Here is a 22,290-nt window from a genome sequence, read left to right as displayed (position 1 = left end):
CAGATGCTAGCAAGTATTTGTATAGGCATATGATTTCATTTCTCTTAGGAAAATATCTAGTTGTGGAATGACTGAATCATGTAGTCAGTGTATATCTAACTAACAGATTCCTCCCAAATGGTTTTCCAAAGTGTTTGTACCTTTTTACATTCCCACCAGTAGAGTATGAGAACTCCAGTTGTTCTTGTATCCTCACCTTTTTCAGTTGGTGTGATGTCTTTTTAAATTTAAACATTTTAGGGGGAGGGTATAGCTCCATGGTAATGAGTGCGCGCTTAGCATGCACAAGGTCCTAGATTCAATCTCCAGTACCTCCATTAAAATAATAAAGTAAAAAAACCTAATCCTCCCGACCAAATTGAGACGTTTCAATAGGTATGTTGTGGTATCTAGCTGTGGTTTAAATTTGCATTTTACTAATGAATAATGATGTGCCATATTTTTAATGTTCATTCCTCTTTACTTGCAGGTTATTTTGCTTTGCAGGTAGGAAAGGCAAGATCAAAATACAAAGTTATACCCCCGGCAGTCTCTGGGTCACTGGAATTTGAGAGAATATTTCGTGCACAGTGAGTAATGCTTCTCCCTTCAGGGATATGTACCTGCCACATAAGCACAATTCCTAATTAGGGGAAAGATGTGCAGAGAAGGTATGCTGATAAAACAAACCACTCTTCACGGCCAAGACCCTTATCGTGATCCTTGAGGCTTGAAGTAGTCAGCACATGGAGTTTCTACCCACCTATATTACAAATTCAGAGGGTACATTTACACAGAAAGCTGGGATCTTAGAGGTGACTGCTCTATGTCTCTAAGCATGGCAGTTTGGTAAAAAAGCCTGGAGGGGGCCCCCTGAGAGTTCAGTAGCCTTACGTTGGATTTGTTATGCTATCAGTTTTCCATCTGAAAGCGTTATCTCTTCCTCTCCACTTCAAAACAGAGATAGGTCAGTATCATCCTCTGCCCATGAACCATTTCCTAAAATCAGAAACCCGAAGAAATGAGAAAGCTTTCTATTTCGTATGTATTTGCATTGATAGTGGGTTTTTTTTTTGAAGTATTGTTGATTTCTAATATGTTATTTCTGGTGTACAGCATAGTGATTCGGTTATACATATATATATATATATATATATGTACACACATTCTTTTTCATTATAGATTATTACAAGATATTGAATATGGTTCCCTGTGCTATACAGTAGGACCTTGTTGTTTATCTATTTTGTGTATAGTAGTTTGTATCTGCTATTCCCAATGTGTTCGTAGTGTTTTTGATCACCCTGTGCTCCTTGCCTTTTCAAATCCACACAGAATGTTTCAGTATAAATTTGCCTGCTGCAAGATGCTAGGCTTCCTTTGTATTTAATCTCCCAAACCAAGTGCTTTTAAAAACATTGCACATATCAACATTTATACATTGCTTAGTTCTTTCGTTAATACTTTGGGATTTTTCATCTTTGTTCATGAATGACGTTGGACTATAATTTTCCTTTTTTTTATAGTCCTTGCTCACTTTGATATCAAGATTATACTAGTCTCACAGAATGAATTAGAGAATTATTTTCTCAGAGAATTCTAATAAGATTGGAAGAGTGTGTTCCTTCAGAGTTGTTAGAATTTGCCTGTAAAATGATCTAGATTTGATGTTTTTCTTGTGAAAAAGTTTAAACTATGAGATTTGACTTCTTTAATGATTATGAAATTATTCAGGCTTTTTAATGTCTTGAATCAGCTTGGGTCTGTTGTGGCCCTTGAGCTGACGACATTGGTCTCTTGCTTATCGAATTGCTCTAAGGAGAATGGCACACACTATTCCCTAAGCTTGAAAGTATGAATACCACTGACAGTACAAGAGATAATTTTAAGAGGTGCATAGACATGTTTAAATATATTTTTTATGTGGTAAGAACATGTGACATGAGCTCTACCCTGTTAACTAAATTCTGAGTGTGTAATACATGACTGTTGACTAGAGGTGCAGTGTTTTACAGCAGATCTCTAGAGCTTATTCTTCTTACTCGACTGAAACATTATGTTCAAGATATGGTTTTAAACAAAAAGAAGAAAGAGAAAAAAAAGACCTACAAAAGATTGCTTTGGCAGTTCGGGGTCTTTTATGGTTCCATATACATTTTGGAATTGTTTGTTCTGGTTCTGTGAAAAATGTCATGAGTATTTTGACAGGGGTTGCATTGGATCTGTAGATTGCTTTGGGTAGTACGGCCATTTTGATGATGTTGATTCTTCCAATCCAAGAGCACAAAATATCTTTCCATTTCTTTGTATCATCTTCAGTTTTCTTCATCAATATTTTAACAGTTTTCAGAGTATAGGTAACCTCCTTGGTTAAGTTTATTTCTAGGTATTTTGTTTTTGATGCAGTGGAAATGTTTATGCCTGTTATAAAATTCTGGTTTTTGAAGTGAAAAAAAAGTGAATGAAGGGCTGCAAATGGCAAAATATCCTTCTTATGGGTGAGTTGTATTCTATTACAGATATATGTTGCATCTTCTTTATCCATTCATCTATTGAGGTGCACTTAGGGTGCTTCCATATCTTGGCAATTATAAATAATGTTGCTATTAATAGCAGGGTGTATGTATGTTTTTGAATTCTTATTTTGTGATTGGCTTTATTCCTTTGATAACTATGTAAGTTTAAAAACCTAAAGCTCTAAACGTTCTTAGAAACATTGAACAGTACATATATGTAAGTTTAAAAATATGTGCAGTATATTGTATATGTGTATTTATATGCAATATATTGTATATCTGCAGTCAGACTGTAACAATTCTACCTAATAAAACTGAAAAATGAAAAAAAGGTATTATTTTAAATAATATTGGACCCCATGATGAGAAATTCATTTCCAGTATCTTTGAATCTTTATGGTTATATTAAGTGGAAAGTATTGGTTTGGTGCCAATATGTCCCACACCCCAAAATTAATATTTATTTTTATTAGGGTAATCCATGTATGTAGTCTGAAAATAAAGTGAGATTATAAGCCTTATAACAACAAATAATTCTCCTGACCCCCAGTCCATCCCTAGAGATAACCCATGACATTCCTTTTGACTACTACTTTTGGTATTTATTTCTGTATTTCTAAATACTATTGAGTTCACTGCTATTTATTGATTCACAAATTTTAGACATTATCAATTGACTTCCTTTTATGGAAGAATTTCATACTCCTCTGTTTCCTTTTTTCTTCACCTCATCCTTCCAGTAAAATTATATCACTTTGTTGAGCTAAACCCATAGCCAATGTTTATGTTATTGTGATTAAATAATGTTCAAAGCTGAATCAAGTGTTATACTATGATTAAATTTCCTTCTTGTATATTTTTTTGTTTTACCTGGGGTTAATAATTGCCTCTTTGTTTATTTGGTTGGTTAGTTTCTTTATGCTGCAATCTGGAGGTTGCTCTTTAGGTCTGTTATACGGTTGTCATCCTAGGACTTCCTGTTGACATCTTAGGAAGTTCCGTTATACTCTACTGATTTGGATCTCTTGTTTCCTGGATCTCATATCATCCTGTTTGTTGGTTTTTCTTTGTTTTGATGGAGTACACCCTCCAGACACTTTCTGAGAGAAGGGGAATGTCAGGTTTTGGAATTTCTGAATATGTCTTAATTCTGCCTCACAGTTGATTCATGGCTTGGTTAGGCATTTCTACAGTAAAAATCCGTACCCTCAGAATTTTGAATACATTGTTTCATTATTATCTAATTTCCACTGATATTGTTGAGGTGTTCTGTTCTGATTCCTGATCCTTTGCTTGGAAACTGTAGAAGCTTTGGGATCTTCCCCTGATCGAGTGTCCTAAGATGTTATGGTGTTGTGTTTGCTCAGAGGTATTTTTCTTCGCTAAGCTGAACCCTAGAGGTGGCTTTCTCAAAGTCTGAAAACTCATGTCCTTCTTTTCTAGAATATTTTAAAATACCCCTAAATTTTGTCTCCTTATTTTCTCTGTTCTTTCATTCTTAAAATATATATTAGTTGTAAGTTGACCTTCTGGATTGATCCTTTAGATTTATCTTGAGTTTTTCGTCTTCTTGGACTTTTGTTCTCTCTGGGATTTCTTGAACCTCTAACCTCTTACTGATTTTTTAAAAAAAATTTCAGATGTGAATTTTAATTCCTAAGAATTTTTAATCCTTTGATTGTTCTTTAGTTCTTGTTGCTGCTGCTGTTATAGCATTCCTTTTTTGTATCATGGATGCAATTTATTCTCTTATATCTGAGGATTTATATAAATTTTTTTTAATGGAGGTACTGGTTATTGTACCTAAGACTTCAGGCATGCCAAGCACGCACTCTACCACTGAGTTTTTTCTCTTCCCCCAATGATACTGTTTTAAAAACAATCTTCCTTTATCATCTCTTGTTTCTTCTAGGTTTCTTATTTTTCTCCTTTGGCCCTGTCTTTTTTTTTTTTTTTAATTTTTAAAATTGTTTTAAGTTGAAGTATAGTCAGTTACAATGTGTCAACTTCTGGTGTACAGCATAATGTCCCAGTCTTGCATGTATATATATACACACATATATATACACACACACACACATACACATTTGTTTTCATATTCTTTCATTAAAGGTTATTACAAGATATTGAATATAGTTCCATGTACTATACAGAAGAAATTTGTTTATCTTTCTATATATAGTGTTTAACATTTGCAAATCTCAAACTCCCAAATTGATCCCTTCCCACCTCCTTCCCCAATAACCATAAGTTTGTTTACTATGTCTGCAAGTCTGTTTTTTTTTTTGTAGCTAAGTTTATTAGTGTCTTCTTTCTTTCTTTATTCTTCCTTTTTTTTTTTTCAGGTTTCACATATGGGTGATATCATATGGTATTTTTCTTTCTCTTTCTAGCTGACTTCACTTAGAATGACAATCTCCAGGTCCATTCATGTTGCTGAAAATGGCATTATTTTATACTTTTTTGTCACTAAGTAGTATTCCTTTGCATATATATACCACAACTTCTTTATCCAATCATCTGTTGATGGACATTTAGGTTGTTTCCATGTCTTGGCTTTTGTACATAGCACTGCTATGAACATTGGGGTGCATGTATCTTTTCAAATTAGTTCCCTCGGGATGTATGCCTAGGAGTGGAATTGCTGGATCATATGGTAAATCTGTTTTTAGTTTTTTGAGGAATCTCCATAGTGTTTTCCATATGGCTGCACCAAACTACATTCCCACCAGCAGTGTAAGAGCGTTCCCTTTTCTCCACACTGTCTCCAGCATTTATCATTTGTGGACTTTTTACTGATGGCCATTCTGACTTCCTTTGGCCCTGTCTTTAATTTTTATTTATTATTCACCCATTAAATATTTTCTGAGTACCTCTACATATTAGGCATTGTTCTGGTAGCTTGGGATATAGTAGTGGATGACTCAACAAAGATCCTTGCCCTCTTCAAGTTTACCTTATAGCCAGGGAAGACAGGCAATGAACAAAAAGCAGATAATACCATAAGAAAATAATACTCTATGTAAGGGGGTAGTAAGTGTTAAGAAATACCAGAAAAAGGAAAGCATTTGAGGGGATGTGGGGTGGCTTGTAATTTGAATGGGGTAGTCAGTGTGGGCTCCACTGAGAAGGTGGCACTTGAGCAAAAATTTGAAGCAGGTGAAGGAGTTAGCTATGTGGACATGCAGGACAGTTGCTCTTGAGACAGAAGAAATAGCCTTGTGAGTTCTCAAGAAGTTAGTGTGGCAGAGAGAGGAAGCCAGCAGAGTGATGGGAGGGACAGTCAGAAACGTAATGGATGGTCAGATCAGGCAGGGCCTTGAAGGCCATTGTGAGGACTCTGGCTTTTTCTCTGACTGAAATGGAAATTCATTACAGGATTTTAAGCAGAGGAATAACATGATCTTATATTTTAAATGGCTCACTTTATCTGTTTTGCTGAGAATAGTCTGTAGGCATTGATAGAAGCAGAAAATTCAGTGAGGAAGCTACTGCAAAAACTCAGGCAAGGGATGATAGTGACTTGAACCAGGAAAGTAGCAGTAGAGATGATGAAATGTGGCAGATTCTGGATATATTTTGAGGGTAGAGCCAATAGGATTCCCTGAAATAATAAATATGGAGGGTGAGAAGAGTTAAGAACAACTTCCAGATTTTTGGCCTGAGCATTTTGAAGGATGGAATTGTGATTAACTGAGTCAGAGAAGGCTGCAGGAGGAGCAGTTTTGGGGGGGGGGGGGAGATCAGGAGATATGACTTATGGTACAGCTAAGGAGAAGCTTTAAACATTATGCTCTCCTAAGCAATTTGGATCATTTGTTACTGCATTGTAAACTTTCTAACACATTTTGGCTTACACAGCCAGGCAGAGATAGAGAGTAGACAGTTGTATATACTAATCTGCATTTTAGCAGAGAGATCTGAGCTGAAAATATAAATTCGTAAGTCATTGGCACATGGAGATGATTTAAAGCCATGAGACTGGATGAAATCTTTAAGGGAGTGGGTGTAGGTAAAGACAAGGAGAGGACCAAGGACTGAACCTGGGGCCCTCTAGCCTTATGAAGCCAAGAAAACAAAGGTCCAGCAAGGAGATCTGAGCAAAAGAGATTCTGGAAGCCTTACTCAAATGTCAGGTCATTCTTGATTGGCTGTCTATGCAATCTAAGAAAGAGACACTAGGTAGTGAACTGGGAGCTCCATGTGGTGGGCAGGGCTTACTGGGTGGGCAGCTTCATAAAAGGGTGATGGATTAGGAGGCAGCTGTCTTCTGGGGGGACCCCAAACGTCAGTATCTGTAGGTCATCTTTCTGGGACCATTTCTCTAGAAAACGCCCTTAACCCTTCTACAAGGGAGGAGAGAGTGAGTGGTGATGGAGAAGGGTAGGTATCATAGGCCTGACTTACAGTAGTCTGACAATGCGGTGGGTGAAGGAAGGAAAATTCTTCCACTGTGCAGTATGTGGACTTGTTCAGTACAGAATTTTACCCCCACCCTCCACTGGTCCTGGAGCTCTCAGAGATTCTCTGGTTCAGTTTCTCCAAACAATAATCCCCCCATTTCCTATGATGGAGGAATAGGGATGGGGCTCAGGGGTGGAGTGGAGCCAAAGCCCTCCTTATACTGTCTTTCAGCAACTCTTTGTATCAGGCATTGGCCTCCAAGGGGCCTGGGCCCCCGCTTCCTGAGCCTCTTGGGTTCTGGGATAAGTACTGTCTCAGTCTTGGTTTGTTCTTCCTCCTGCGGGCACTTTGGTTTAGTTTTCTGCGCTCTATCAATTCAGCTACTGTTCACCACGTGCTGGCTTTCCTTAAGAACTTTGTTACCATCTCTCTTCCACTGCTGTGTCTGCTCCCATTTCCCTTGTTCTTGAAAGCTTTGTATCTATTTTTTATTCCTTTATTGGCATTTTAGTGAAGCTTTGGGAGGGAGAAAAAATAAACATGGATTTATTTTGCTACGTTTAGCTGGAAGTCCTCAATGTATTCTTGACACCTCTTGGACCCCATTTCCCCCACTCAGCAGAGGAAGGATCTCCTGCTCAGAGCCTTCAATCATCATTAACATCTAATGAGAATCTGACAATTTTTGTTTTTATGGAATTTTGGGGGTTTATTTATTTATTTATTGAAGTATAGTCCGTTTACAATGTTGTGTCAACTTCTGGCGTACAGCATAATGCCTCAGTCATACGTGAACATACACATACTCGTTTTCATATTCCTTTTCACTGTAAGTTACTGCAAGATATTGAATATAGTACAGTATGAACTTGTTTATCAATTTTATATATATATATATGTTAGTATCTGCAAATCTTGAGCTCCCAATTTATCCATTCCCACCCCCTTCCCCGCTGGTAACCGTAAGTTTGTTTTCTGTGTCTGTGAGTCTGTTTCTGTTTTGTAAAAAACTTTATCTTTTTTTTTTTTTTTTTTTTTTAGAGTCCACATGTAAGTAATATGGTATGGTATTTTTCTTTCTCTTTCTGGCTTACTTCACTTAGAATGACAATCTCCAGGTCCATCCATGTTTCTGCAAATGGCATTATTTTATTATTTTTTTTTTACAGCTCAGTAGTATTCCATTGTATAAATATACCACAAATCTTTTTTTTAAACATTTTTTATTGAGTTATAGTCATTTTACAATGTTGTGTCAAATTCCAATGTAAAGCACAATTTTTCAGTTATATACGAACATATATATATATTTATTGTCACATTTTTTTTTTGCTGAGAGCTACCACAAAATCTTGTATATATTTCCCTGTGCTATACAGTATAATCTTGTTTATCTGCTCTACATTTTGAAATCCCACTCTGTCCCTTCCCACCCCCCGCCCCCTTGGCAACCACAAGTTTGTATTCTATGTCTATGAGTCTGTTTCTGTTTTGTATTATGTTTTGTTTTGTTTTTGGATTCCACATATGAGTGATCTCATATGGTATTTTTCTTTCTCTTTCTGGCTTACTTCACTTAGAATGACATTCTCCAGGAGTATCCATGTTGCTGCAAATGGTGTTATGTTGTCAGCTTTTATGGCTGAGTAGTATTCCATTGTATAAATATACCACAGCTTCTTTACCCAGTCATCCATTGATGGACATTTAGGCTGTTTCCATGTCTTGGCTATTGTAAATAGTGCTGCTGTGAACATTGGGGTGCAGGTGTCATCCTGAAGTAGGGTTCCTTCTGGATATATGCTCAGGAGTGGGATTCCTGGGTCATATGGTAAGTCTATTCCTAGTCTTTTGAGGAATCTCCATGCTGTTTTCCACAGTGGCTGCACCAAACTGCATTCCCACCAGCAGTGTAGGAGGGTTCCCCTTTCTCCACAGCCTCTCCAGCATTTGTCATTTGTGGATTTTTGAATGTTGGCCATTCTGACTGGTGTGAGGTGGTACCTCATTGTAGTTTTGATTTGCATTTCTCTGATAATTAGTGATACTGAGCATTTTTTCATGTGTCTATTGATCATTTGTATGTCTTCCTTGGAGAATTGCTTGTTTAGGTCTTTTGCCCATTTTTGGATTGAGTTTTTTGGTTGCTTCTCATTAAGTCGTAGGAGCTGCTTATATATTCTGGAGATCAAGCCTTTGTCAGTTTCATTTGCAAAAATTTTTTCCCATTCCGTAGGTTGTATTTTTGTTTTACTTATGGTTTCCTTTGCTGTGCAGAAGCTTTTAAGTTTCATTAGGTCCCATTTGTTTATTCTTTTATTTCTATTGCTTGAGTAGACTGTTCTAGGAGAACATTTTTGAGATGTACGTCAGATAATGTTTTGCCTATATTTTCTTCTAGGTTTATTGTGTCTTGTCTTATGTTTAAGTCTTTGATCCATTTTGAGTTTATTTTTGTGTATGGTGTAAGGGAGTGTTCTAGCTTCATTGCTTTACATGCTGCTCTCCAGTTTTCCCAACACCATTTGCTGAAGAGACTGTCTTTATTCCACTGTATATTCTTGCCTCCTTTGTTGAAGATAAGTTGACCAAAAGTTTGTGGGTTCATTTCTGGGCTCTCTATTCTGTTCCATTGGTCTATATGTCTGTTTTTGTACCAATACCATGCTGTCTTGATGACTGTGGCTCTATAGTATTGTCTGAAGTCTGGGAGAGTTAGTCCTCTAGCCTCTTTCTTTCTCTCCAGTAATGCTTTGGCAATTTTTAGGTCTTTTGTGGTTCCATATAAATTTTATTATGATTTGTTCTAGTTCTGTGAAATATGTCCTGGGTAATTTGATAGGGATTGCATTAAATCTGTAGATTTCCTTGGGCAGTGTGACCATTTTAACAATATTGATTCTTCCAATCCAGGAGCATGGGATATCTTTCCGTTTTTTAAAGTCGTCTTTAATTTCCTTCATCAATGGTTTATAGTTTTCTGTGTATAATTCTTTCACCTCCTTGGTTAGAGTTATTCCTAGGTATTTTATTACTTTGGGTGCTATTTTAAAGGGGATTGTTTCTTTATTTTCTTTTTCTGTTGATTCATCGTTAGTGTAAAGAAATGCAACTGATTTTTGAACGTTAATCTTGTAACCTGCTACCTTGCTGAATTCTTCAATCAGCTCTAGTAGTTTTTGTGTGGACCTTTTAGGGTTTTCTATATATAGTAACATGTCATCGGCATATAGTGACACTTTTACCTCTTCTTTCCCATTGAATCCCTTTTATTTCTCTCTCTTGCCTGACTGCTGTGGCTAGGACTTCCAAGACTATGTTGAATAGGAGTGGTGATAGTGGGCAGCCTTGTCTTGTCCCAGATTTTAGTGGGAAGCTTTTGAGTTTTTCACCATTGAGTACTATGCTGGCCGTAGGTTTGTCATATATAGCTTTTATGATGTTGAGATATGTTCCCTCTATACCCACTTTGGTGAAAGTTTTTATCATAAATGGGTGTTCACAACATCTTTATCCAGTCATCTGTTGATGGACATTTAGGTTGTTTCCATGTATTGGCCATTGTAAATGGTGCTGCTATGAACATTGGGGTGTGTGTATCTTTTTGAATTAAGGTTCCCTCTGGATATATACCCAGGAATGGGATTGCTGGATAATATGGTAAGTCTATTTTTGGCTTTTGAGGGGTCTCCACATTGTTTTCCGTAATGACTGCGCCAAACTACATTCCCATCAATAGTGTAGGAGAGTTCCTTTTTCTCCACACCCTCTCCAGCATTTATTGTTTGTAGACTTTTGAATGATGGCCATTCTGACTGGTGTGACGTGATACCTCATTATAATTTTGATTTGTATTTCTCTGATAATTAGCGATATTGAGCCTTTTTTCATGGGCCTGTTGGCCATTTGTATGTCTTTGTTGGAGAATTGCTTGTTTAAGTCTTCTGCCCATTTTTGGATTGGGTTGTTTGGGATTTTTTGTTGTTGTTGTTGTTAGTAGGTTGTATGAGTTGTTTGTATATTCTGGAAATTAAGCCCTTGTCAGTCTCATCTTTTGCAACTATTTTCTCCCATTCTGTAGGTTGTCTTTTTGTTTTGCTTATGGTTTCCTTTACTATGCAAAAGCTTATAAGTTTAATTAGATCCCATTTGTTAATTTTTGCTTTTATTTCTGTTGCCTGGGTAGACTGCCATAGGAGAACATTGCTAAGATTTATGTCAGAGAATGTTTTGCCTTTGTTTTCTTCTAAGATTTATAGTGTCTTGTCTTATGTTTAAATCTTTAAGCTAATTTAAATTTATTTTTGTGTATGGTGTGAGGGACTGTTCTAACTTCATTGATTAATGTACAGCTGTCCAGTTATCCCATCACCGCTTGCTGTCTTTACTTCCTTGCATGTTCTTGCCTCCTTTGTCAAAGATTAATTGGCCAAAAGTTTATGGGTTTATTTCTGGGCTGTTTATTCTGTTCCATTGATCCATTATATCTGTTTTTGTGCCAATACCATGCTGTTTTGATTACTGTAGCTCTGTAGTATTGTCTGAAGTCTGGGAGGGTTATTCCTCTAGCTTTGTTCTTTTTCTTCAATATTGCTTTGGCAATTCTGGGTCTTTCATAATTCCATATAAATTTTAGGATTATTTGTTCTAGTTCTGTGAATAATGTCCTAGGTAATTTGATAGGGATTGTGTTAAATCTGTAGACTGCTTTGGGAAGTATGGCCATTTTAACAATATTAATTCTTCCAATCCAAGAGCAGGTGATATCTTTCAATTTCTCTAAGTCATCTTTAATTTCCTTAGTCATTGTTTTGTAGTTCTCCACATATATGTCTTGCACTTCTTTGGTCAGATTTATTCCTAAGTATTGTATTGTTTTGGATGCAATTTTAAAAGGGATTGTTTCTTTACTTTCCTTTTCGGATACTTCGTTGTTAGTATAAAGAAATCCAACTGATTTCTGTATGTTAATCTTGTATCATGCTACCTTACCAAATTCTTTTATCACCTCTCTTAATTTTTGTGTGGAGCTTTTAGGGTTTTCTATATATAGTATCATGTCATCTACATATAATGACAATTTTACCTCTTCTCTTCCAATTTGGATCCCTTTTATCTCTTTTTCTTGCCTGATTGCTGTGGCTAGGCCTTCCAAGACTATGTTGAGTACAAGTGGTAAGAGCAGGTATCCTTGTCTTGTTCCAGATTTTAGTGGGAAGGCTTTCAGCTTTGCCATTTCTGATATTATGCTGCTGTAAGTTTGTCATAAGTAGCTTATATTACGTTGAGATTTGTTTCCTCCATACCCACTTTGGTTAGAGTTTTTATCATAAATGGGTGTGGAATTTTATCAAATGCTTTTTCTGCATCTATTGAGATGATCATGTGATTTTTGTCTTTTCTCTTGTTGAAGTGGGGTATCACATTGATTAATTTGCATATGTTGAACTATCCTTATGTTCCTGGGATGAACCCAACTTGATCATAATGTATAATCTTTTTTATGTGTTGTTGGATTGTTTGCTAATATTTTGTTGAGGATATTTGCATCTGTCTTCATCAACAATATTGGCCTATGGTTTTCTTTTTTGGTCATGTCTTTGTCTGGGTTTGGTATCAGGGTGATGGTGGCTTCATAGAATAAGTTTGGGAGTATTCCCCCCTCTTAAATCTTTTGGAAGAGTTTGAGAAGAATCGGTTTGAGTTCTTCTTTGTATATTTGATATAATTCCCCAGTGAAGCCATCTGGTCCTGGACTTTTGTTTGCAGGGAGGTGGTTTTTTTTTTTTTATTGCTGCTTCTATTTCACTTCTAGTGATTGGTGTGTTTAAATGATTTATTTCTTCTTGATTCAGTTTTTGTGGACCATATATTTCTAGAAACTTGTCCATTTCTTCTAGGTTGTTCAATTTATTGCCACATAGTTGTTCACAGTATTCTCTTATTTTTTGTATTTTTGTGGAGTTGGTTGTAATTTCTCCAGTTTCATTTCTTATTTTATTTGTGTCCTCTCTTTTTTCTTCTTTGTGAACCTGGCCATAGGTTTGTCAATTTTGGTTATTCTTTCAAAAAACCAGCTCTTGGTTTGATTGATTTTTTCCCCCTATTTTTAAATCTCTATTCCCTCCTGATCCTTCTGCTGACTTTCGGTTTTGCTTGCCCTTCTTTTTGTAATTCTTTTAGGTGGTAGGTTAGGTTGTTTATTTGAGATTGTTCTTGTTTTTTAAGGAAGGCCTTATCACTGTGAACTTCCCTCTTAGGACTGCTTTTGATGCATCCCATAGATTTTGTGTGGTTGTGTTTTCATTGTTGTGTGTCTCAAGGTATTTTTTAATTTCTTCTTTGATTTCATCATTGACCCATCGGTTTTTTAGTTGCATGTTTTTTAGTTTCCATGCTGTCATTTTTTTCTCACTTGCTTTTCTATGATTGATTTCTAGTTTCATGCCATTGTGGTCAGAGAAGATGCTTGAAATAATTTCTATCCTCTTAAATTGGTTGAGGTTTCTTTTGTGCCCTTCATGGAATTTTTATGCTTATCTTTTATTTGGAAAGTGGCACTCTTACATCACTACCACAAGTGGGAACAATTACACTTGTCCTCATTTGAGTAAAAAGTTGTTGATTTATAGAAAAATAGTAAGAGGTAGATGCAGAGGCTAAAATTTTGACAGTAATATAATAATGTTTGAAGTTTGGGAGATACCATACTATTTATAAAATTATAGGAGGAGATTCTGCATCTTCCTACTTTGTCGTTCATGAGCTGAGAACTTCGTGCTGGGGAGCTTTGGACTTGCAGCAGGTTACATTCTTGGGCCATTGCTGGTTCTTGTTACTTCACGTAGTTTTCACAAATTTGATTTTCTTTCAAGTTACTGCTGTCTCCTGGCTTTTCTGTATCTGGACTCCTCTTGTCCTAGGAATAAAATTGACACCATTTCCAAATATTTCACTTAAGTTGTTTATAAGTATACAAAGCCAGTTTCCTTGTTAGAAGTGTCTTGTTTATTTTGTTTGATTAGTCATGGCAGAACAGAAAGGGGTTAAAGAATAATAGCCAATAATTGGGGTGGGGTTGGGGGATTTGGAGCCATAAAATACCTTTAAGGGCACAGTATGGGTATTCTGGATTCTCTCTCAGAGGTGAATGGAAATGGTCCTTACTCCCTTCCCTGAATTTCTTCTTGGATATTCCATAGCACTAGCCTAGTTTTTGCCTTAAGTTCTAAGGTTTAGGATAAACTTGACCAGAGCAGAGTAGATTCATTGCTAATAAAGCCATTTCAGCTTTATCTAAGGTGGTTAGGGCAGGAACCCCTGGGATAACCAGTTCATTCCAAGCCTGCTTGGCTACCTACCCTCTTTTTCAGGGTAGGCTCCCCTGAGCTCTGCAGATCCCCAAGAGGGAATGCACTTTCTTTTTTGGCTCTCCGGAACCAAAACATTGAGTCCCTTCAGCTTCCCTTGATGGTCTCATGGTCTTGTCAGCAGCAGAAACGCTGCCTTTTCCCCTACTCTTTTCTCCTGCTGCTATGCCCTAAGCCGAGCCCTATGCCCTATACTAAGTATAGCCGAGAAGTGCAGTGTTATGACTGATTCTTTCTTTGAGTGGAACTTGACATCTCATAGCAATCACTTCAAGGTCCCTCTGACCACTACTGAACTCCCTATTTTCCTGTCTGCAGGTTGCCTCAGGTTGGATATTTATTTGTCAAGCAGAGATGATGATTATAGAGTCTAACTTATCCTAGTTACTAGCCTAGGGTCCCTTCTCTAGAGCCCCCATTCAATTCCTCTTCCCTTCCTCCAGGGAGAGCATTGGAGTAACTTTCTAGAGTTTTGTAGTCTTTTGCCAGAATACATTTTTTGAAATTATGAAAATAGCAACTATAGTTTCACCAAGGGCCATTTCTTCTTGTTATTACTAAGCTTAGAAAATCCTAGCTAGTCATTTTGAGCACCTTGATCCCTTTAAAGGCTCTTATAAATCTAAAAAGTAGATCCAAGTAATAAGTTGATCTTGTAATTTAAATATATTCTCTCTGATTCTATCCTACGGGAAGAAGCAGCTGCTGATGACCTCACTCTTTTTCATACACTTGAGGACCATCATTAAATGTCTTTCATCTTCAATTTTTTGAGGTTAGGTAGCACCAATTCAGCTTTTTCCCCCCAATCATTAGAAAAACTTGGTTGTTCTCTTTAGACTAAAATTTTTCATATTATTTCTAAACCTGGCACCTGGAAGTATATATAGTATCCTAACAGTGGTTCCATCAGTTCTGGGTAAGGTAGAAGAATTTCTTACTTCCTTCTTGTTAATGCACCACTGTTTTCTTAATGCTGAATTATTCAGTTTCTGTTCCAGAATTAACCTGCCACAGGGCACAAGTAAACTCAATCATCATGAATCTGAGTACTCTTTAGAAATATTAGCCTTTTCTTACTCTACTATAGTTCTGGGGGAGGGGTATTTTTTTGTTTGTTTGCCATTTTACTAACTTCTTATAGTCGCTTTGAATTCTAAACCTGAAATTTAGAAATTAAAGCTATTGACCATAAAGCATGTCTAAAAACTATGAAGAAAAGGAAAATTCAAAAGGACAGTAATTTTTCAAATATTCTGCAATACTAAAATTATAGTAATTTGAGTCACTTACCTCTGTATTAAGTACAAAAAATAAACAATAGAGAGACAATAAACACATCTGCATTCTTCTTGCAAGTGTACATCAGCTGAAAGCACAAGGTGTACTTATCCACTGGGTTATAAAGGGCCAGCAAGGGGTCTCCAAGATAAGAGAATGACTGATGAGTTCTTCAAACTCCACCCTCCTCTAAAACCCACCTTATTACTCAGCTGGGGCTACTGTAACAAAATGCCATAGACTGGGTGGCTTCAATGACAGGTATTTATTTTTCAGTTTTAGAGGCTACAAGTCTAAAATCAAGGTTCTGGCCAATTCTATTTCCAGTGAGAGCTCTCTTCTCTTGGCTTCATGTGTCCTCACATGGCCTTTTCTCTGTAGGGGTGGGGAGGGAGAGAGGGTCAGTCTGGCAGGTGTCAGAGCTCTCTGGTGTTTCTTCTTACAAGGACACCAGTCCTAGTGATTCAGGACCCCACCCTTCTGACCTCATTTAACCCTAATTCCTTACTCCAAATACAGCCTCACTGAGGGGGTTAGGGCTTCAGCATTTAAATTTTGGAGAGACACAAACATTTAGTCCATACCACTACCAGACAGCTTCTGTCACACAAGCTAGATGATTCTCAGATAGTCAGGGGACAAGTGGCAGCTAGAATTTGGATGAAATGCAAGCCTCACTCCCTCAGCTGCCCATCCTGTTCCTTAGCAAACGCGTCACTAAAATGCTGGTTAGATTCATGCCCTCCACCATTAGTAGCAACCTCCCTCTCGTGTTCCCACAATAAGGGTTACTTGACAAGGAGCAATTTAGATAGTTACAGATCTATACAAAAAGACTGGCTCCAGCAACCTCTCATCCCCAAGCCTTTTCTGAGCATATTAACCTGTTGCTCTGACCCCTCCATCAGTGTAATAAACCAGACACTTCCCAGGGTCCAAAGCCAGCAGACCGAGGCTGGGTCATCTGGGTTAATAGTACAAGTTGCTCATGGCGGTGTGCAGCCTAGTGTTTTGGAACAAGTCACCAAAACAAAAGACATAAGAAAAAGGAGCAACAAAAATCTCAAAGGGGAGAAACCTCCTTTTAGTTGCTTTGATGCTTTTTATTTTTTAAAAGATATCATACAGTGAGCGTGGCATTAGGGAGCGTTCTCTGGCTGATCAGGTTTTCCCCTTTGGCAGATGGTTCAGATTTTCTACAAACGAGATTGTTACAAGCAAGTGTTTTGTGTTGAGTGTTCATGGGAAACTTATCAAAAAGCAGAAATATTTAAGTGCTTTAGGCCAAGGATCTCCCAAGTGATGTGCACACACAGAGGGTGTGTGCTAAGGAATCTGCTGTGTGGGTGAGGAAAATATTGGAGTTTTTTATATTTACCCCTAAAATATCTTTAAATTTCTATTTTGTATTTGTTTTGTAATGTATATTATAAACTCTTCTAGTCAAATGCATTAGCTGTGCTAGTGGACCAACCCCATATTCCCAGTGACTTAACATAACGGGAGTTACGTCCTGCTCACGTCAAGGTCTTCCTGGTTGGGTGGACTTCCACTTGGGCTTTTGTGGCATAGGCTCCTTCCATCTAAGGGTTCTGTCCCCAGCCAGGTCCTCAGAGTTCTCTCCATTCAACTAGTGTGTGGGGGAAAGGAGAGCTTGGCACACTGTCTACTCAGCTTTTTGGCTCAGAAGTGACACATTTCATTTTACTTACATTCCATTGGCAAGAAGTAGCCCCACCCAAATCCCAGGAGACTGGGAAGTGTAGTCCCTGACTTGGCAGCTACTGCTCAGAGCCAAGTTCACGCCATCCTTGTTAGCCGGCCACCTCTGCTACAGTGGGATGTGTACATATTTTTATGGCAGTTATGCAATTTTAGTCAGAGACTAGGGTTTTAGGAACTGACAGACCCCAGTGTGATTCTTTTCCAATATGAAGTGAGCTTTCTAGTCCATACATCTAATTGCTGAGACAGGGGCCAAGCAGAACCTAGCTTGGGTCTGCCCTCACTGCTCCCAGCCCTCAGGTCCAGGTGGGAATCTGCAATGGTCACATGTCCTGAGCCTCCAGGCCTCCTTGGAGTTGGGGGTGGACCATGGGGGCTTTCAGTGACTTTAACCTTCAGTCTCCACAGGCTCCACCAGCCCATCCTCTAGGGTGGCCGACTCTTTCCAGTTTGGGACTTTTCCAGTTTTAGCCCTCAGATTCCTGTGTCCCAGGACATCTCTCAGTTCCAGGCAAACCAAGCCAATTTACCAGGGATTGTGCTGATTTTAAAAATCAAAGTCTCACATTCTGAAAACCTTTTCAGGCCGGGGAAAACCAGGATGGTTGGTCACCCCACTGTCCTTCCAGCAAAGACTTTTTCTGTTATCCCTGGGTGGAATTTGAGCCCCGGGTGACACTTGCCTGTAACAGAAAATAAGCTGCTCTCTAATCTTCTGGGAAGCTTAACTATCAAAGAGCACAGGATTATAGTGCAAAGAGGGTCTCACCAGGGAAGAGTAGACAGACTAGTTCTCCCTCAGTGTGGACATGCAGGAAAGGGGGCATCCGTCAGTGGTCAGTGTTTTGAGCATAACATGGCGGCCCAAACAAGGACGTGGTGACATGCACAGGTTTGGTAAAAGAATTTACCAGAAGTTAAGCATAAGAATAGAAAGGAGTTTACTAGAGTACATTGTCATAGGCAAGAGTGGGCCACACAGAGGTGCCTGTGTGAGCGCCAAGGGCTGGTTGTTGGGGTCTTTTTTAAGGTTGGGTCACAAGGTGCCTGACTGGCTTGTGCACAAGTCTGTGGTTGGTTTTAGGTGAGGTAAGAGGTTTAGGGTCCATGAAGGGCGGTGGGGGCCTGATAAGGTGGGCATTACCTGGGGCTGTTAGTTTTTAAGGGGAATCATGCCCAGTAAAGAATGTACTTTATCTGGGAGCCCAGAAATGGGGGTCATTGGACTTTGAAGGGACATCACTTGGCCCAACAGTCAGAACCAATGTTACCCCTCTGTTCCTGCAAGGGGTCATTGACACAGTGGCTGCCAGCTGATTTCTGTCCCTTAGATTTTTCCTGAGGCTCTTCTGTAATATGTCTGTCTTCATGTCCAAAAAGAGACTGTCAATTATTTTCATGTCAATGTAACTGTAATTCGTCACTGATAGGGTTGTGAAGAACAGGTTTTCAGAGTTTGATCCCCTTGAGTTAAAGTGTCTGCTGACGGTTACTGTGAATGAGCTGACCTGGGACACATCTGGGCATGGACGGCTGAACGGTGGTGTGGGGGTTCTGCAGGGGCAGCAGAAGGACATGGTCACGTGGCGAAGGGGGTCATTATTGCGTGTTGGAATGAGATTCCACTTATTCCGAGGCCAAGGAATACCTGGTGTCTTCAGCAAGCAGCAGCAGGGAAGACCATTAGCGATAGCAGGGCCCCAGTCCTGGCTGTCAGAGAATTATTTTCAGTCTCTGAAAGATGAAAGCAAGAAATGGACACAGCCCTAGGGCTTAAAGGTAAGTCAGTAAATGAGGAACCGGGAGAAAAGTTACAATGCGCGCAGCTGGGACATGAGGTTGGGTGAGACCAAGAGTGACTAAACGCTCTTGGGAGAGGAGCGTGAGAGATACACTAAACTGTCGAAGTACCCCATGCTGTGCCCTCTGGGAGCACAAATGCAGTTAAACTCACTTCCGTGCCTGTGTCTCAAGTGATTTCTTTAACTTTTTTTTAATTGAGTTATAGTCAGTTTACAATGTTGTGTCAAATTCCAGTGTAGAGCACAGTTTTTCAGTTATACATGAACGTACATATATTCATTGTCACATTCTTCTTTGCTGTGAGCTGCCACAAGGTCTTGTATATGTTTCCCTGTGCTATACAGTATGATCTTGTTTATCTATTCTACATATGCCTGTCAGTATCTACAAATTTTGAACTCCCAGTCTGGGAGTCAGTGATTTCTTACTACCCACTTCCCCTGCCTTCCCAGTTGCTTCCTTGAGCCCCAGGGGATGTGGGCAGGGACACAGCTCTGCTGGCTAGTGATTGACGGGAGGGGCTGTGCCCCAGTCCTGGGAGTGCGGTACTCCTCTCCAGATTCTAGAGTCTTCTGTGACCGCATGGGGCCTGCTCAGTGGTCTGTGGCAGAGGGAGGTGAGGGCCGTGGCTCTCCCCAAGTCTCTGTCACTTTGTCATTTGAGGCATGGCACTGCAGGCGTCTGGAGTCTCACCAAGCCTTTCATAAAGGCCATCCTGCAACTTTCAGCCTGGTCTCCACTGGGGTGTGAAACTGGTTCCCTGGCTCGGGCAAGGAGAAAGACCCCGGAACATCCCTCTTTCTGATTGCCTCATTCTTTCTTGCCCCGGAGGCCTCCTTCCGCTTGCAGATGAGACACACAAAAGTGCACGTGCATCTCACCGTGTGGGGCAGACACACACAGGGGCCGCAGATCCCAGCCCCTGTTGGGCTTGGCTGGGATGCTTTTATATAATATCTCTCTGTCCCACACACCTACTCAAGGCCACTAGAACTGCAGTGGGGAATAAAACCTTCTAAATAGTTAGACTTTTATGAAAAATAAAATGGACTGGTTTTGAAGGTGACTTTTTAGAATCTCATCATGGCTAATTTTGAGTCCTGTTGTGGAAAAACTTAACCCTTAAATTTTGAATAATTTAAGGTGTTTTACAATAGTAGATACAAGATGGGACAACTGTGTTTTGTTTTCAAAAAGGATCATATAAAACTCCAATGAGTGTGAAAAATAGAGCATTCTTCTGCTCGTAATCTCTTTTACTTCATGGAAAGTAGGTCTATGGATTTAGCTGAGGAAAAGGAAATGTTTTTAACATAGCTGTAATTATTCTGACCATTCACATTTATAAAGTGTCTTTTCACTTAACCTGCCATAGCAACTTACAAACTTTAAAAGATATTAGTAAAAAGGCAATCATCAGAAGCAAAATGATGCCAATGACAGAAAACAGCAGAAAGACGAATCTTGGTTACTTCCCTGAGTACAAGAAATTTGTGGCTATGGTTTGTGAGGATATCAATGTCATGACCTTCCTTGGGTCATTATGGCCTTTCAGGCCTTAAAGACAAACAGTTAAAAAAAAAAAAAAAAGAAAAAGAAAAGAAAAAGCACTTGGCATTCATATTCTGCATTTCTGATTTTCCAAGGGTCTGATGATCGCTCTCCTGGCTCTCCTTGGAGAGTGGCGTAAGTTTATGGTCGTCATTGCTGGCACAGGGTTAGAAATGTCCACTTGTTTCTGACTCTGCACAGCCATAGTCTTTTATGCACATTGAGTGAGTTATGCAGTTAACTATGCAGTTTTCTTACCCAGTTTTAAGACATGGTTAAATTACTATCAGGGAGGTTTTTTTCTCATGTAGTTGTGTCATAAACTAATAAGGTTGAACTGATCATCCATAATTTCCTGTAGATTTATGGAGAATGAGGAAAGAACTACAGTCTGTAATGATGCTTTCTTTTTTTTAAGTTAGAGATTTTTTTCAGATTGACGTATAATTGAAAAATTGTCATATATATAAAGTGTACAACATGTTTTGATATACATGTAATTTGTGAATGGATTTCCCCCACTGAGGTAATTAACACATCCATTACATCCTTACATATTTAACCCTTCTCATGTTTACTTTTTTTTGTGTGAGAATACTTAAGTTCTACTCTTAGCAGATTTCAATTATACAATAAAATCTATAGTCATCATGTTATATATTAGATCCTCAGACCTTACTCATCTAATAACTGAAAGTTTATACCCTTTTACTAGCCTGTTTTGATTTTGCTCACCCCCTGCCCCTGACAACCACCAATCTACTCTGTTTCTGTGAGTTTACATTTTTTTTTTTTTTTAAAGATTCCCCATATAGGTGATACCATGCAGTATTTGTTTTTCTCTGCCTGGCTTATTTCACTTAGCATAATGCCCTCCTGGTTCATCCATGTTGTCACAAATAGCAAGATTTCCTTCCTTTTAAAGGCTAAATAATATTCCATTGTATGTGTATGTGTATGATGTTTTCTTTATCCATTCAACCACTTTCAAACACTTAGCTTGTTTCCATATCTTGACTACTGTGAATAACACTATAGTCAAGATGAGAGTATAGGTGTCTCTTAAAGATAGTGATTTTGTTTCCTTTGGATATATACCCAGGAGTGCACTTGCTTGCCAGTTGCTTTTTCTTGTCTTTTTGATAATAGTCATTCTCATAGGTGTGAGATGATACCTCTGTGGTTTCGATTTGCATTTCCCTGGTGATTAGTGATGTTGAGCACTTTTTCATGTACCTGTTGATCATTTATGTCTTTGGAAAAATGTCTATTCAAGTTCTTTGCTCATTTTTAAATTGGATTATTTGGTTTTTTCTGTTGCGTTATGTGTTCTTTGTATATTTTGGATATTAACCCCTTATTGAATGTGTAGTTTGCAAAAATTTTTTTTCCATCCCATAGGTTGCCTTTTTATTTTGTTAGTGGTTTCCTTTGTTGTGCAAAAGCTTTTTCATTTGATGTGATCTTACTTATTTTTGGTTTTGTTGCCTCTGCTTTTAGTGTCAAATTAAAAAAATCATTGCCAAGACCAATGTCAAGGATCTTTTCCCCTATGTCTTCTTCTAAGAGTTTTATGGGTTCTGGTCTTTAGGTTCAAATCTTTAATCTATTTTGAGTTGATTTTTGTGTATGATATAAGACAGGGGTACAGTTTCATTCTT

At 38.4% G+C, this 22,290-nt stretch overlaps 1 protein-coding gene across 3 annotated transcripts in view; it reads left to right on the top strand.

The window, feature by feature from the left end:
* The window catches only part of MGST2 (microsomal glutathione S-transferase 2), a 37,632-nt gene that overhangs the window by 8,096 nt on the left and 7,246 nt on the right, over positions 1 to 22,290 (top strand). For all 3 annotated transcript variants that reach the window (XM_074378314.1, XM_074378317.1, XM_074378325.1), the window contains exon 3: positions 470 to 569. In XM_074378314.1, the coding sequence (XP_074234415.1) occupies positions 470 to 569 (100 nt within the window). The remainder of the gene's footprint in view (positions 1 to 469; positions 570 to 22,290) is intronic.

The sequence above is a fragment of the Camelus bactrianus genome, chromosome 2 (assembly GCF_048773025.1).
Source record: "Camelus bactrianus isolate YW-2024 breed Bactrian camel chromosome 2, ASM4877302v1, whole genome shotgun sequence".
NCBI classification, from domain to species: Eukaryota; Metazoa; Chordata; class Mammalia; order Artiodactyla; family Camelidae; genus Camelus; species Camelus bactrianus.
Note: the sequence above shows the minus strand (reverse complement) of the source record. Positions and strands in the feature narration are given on the sequence as shown.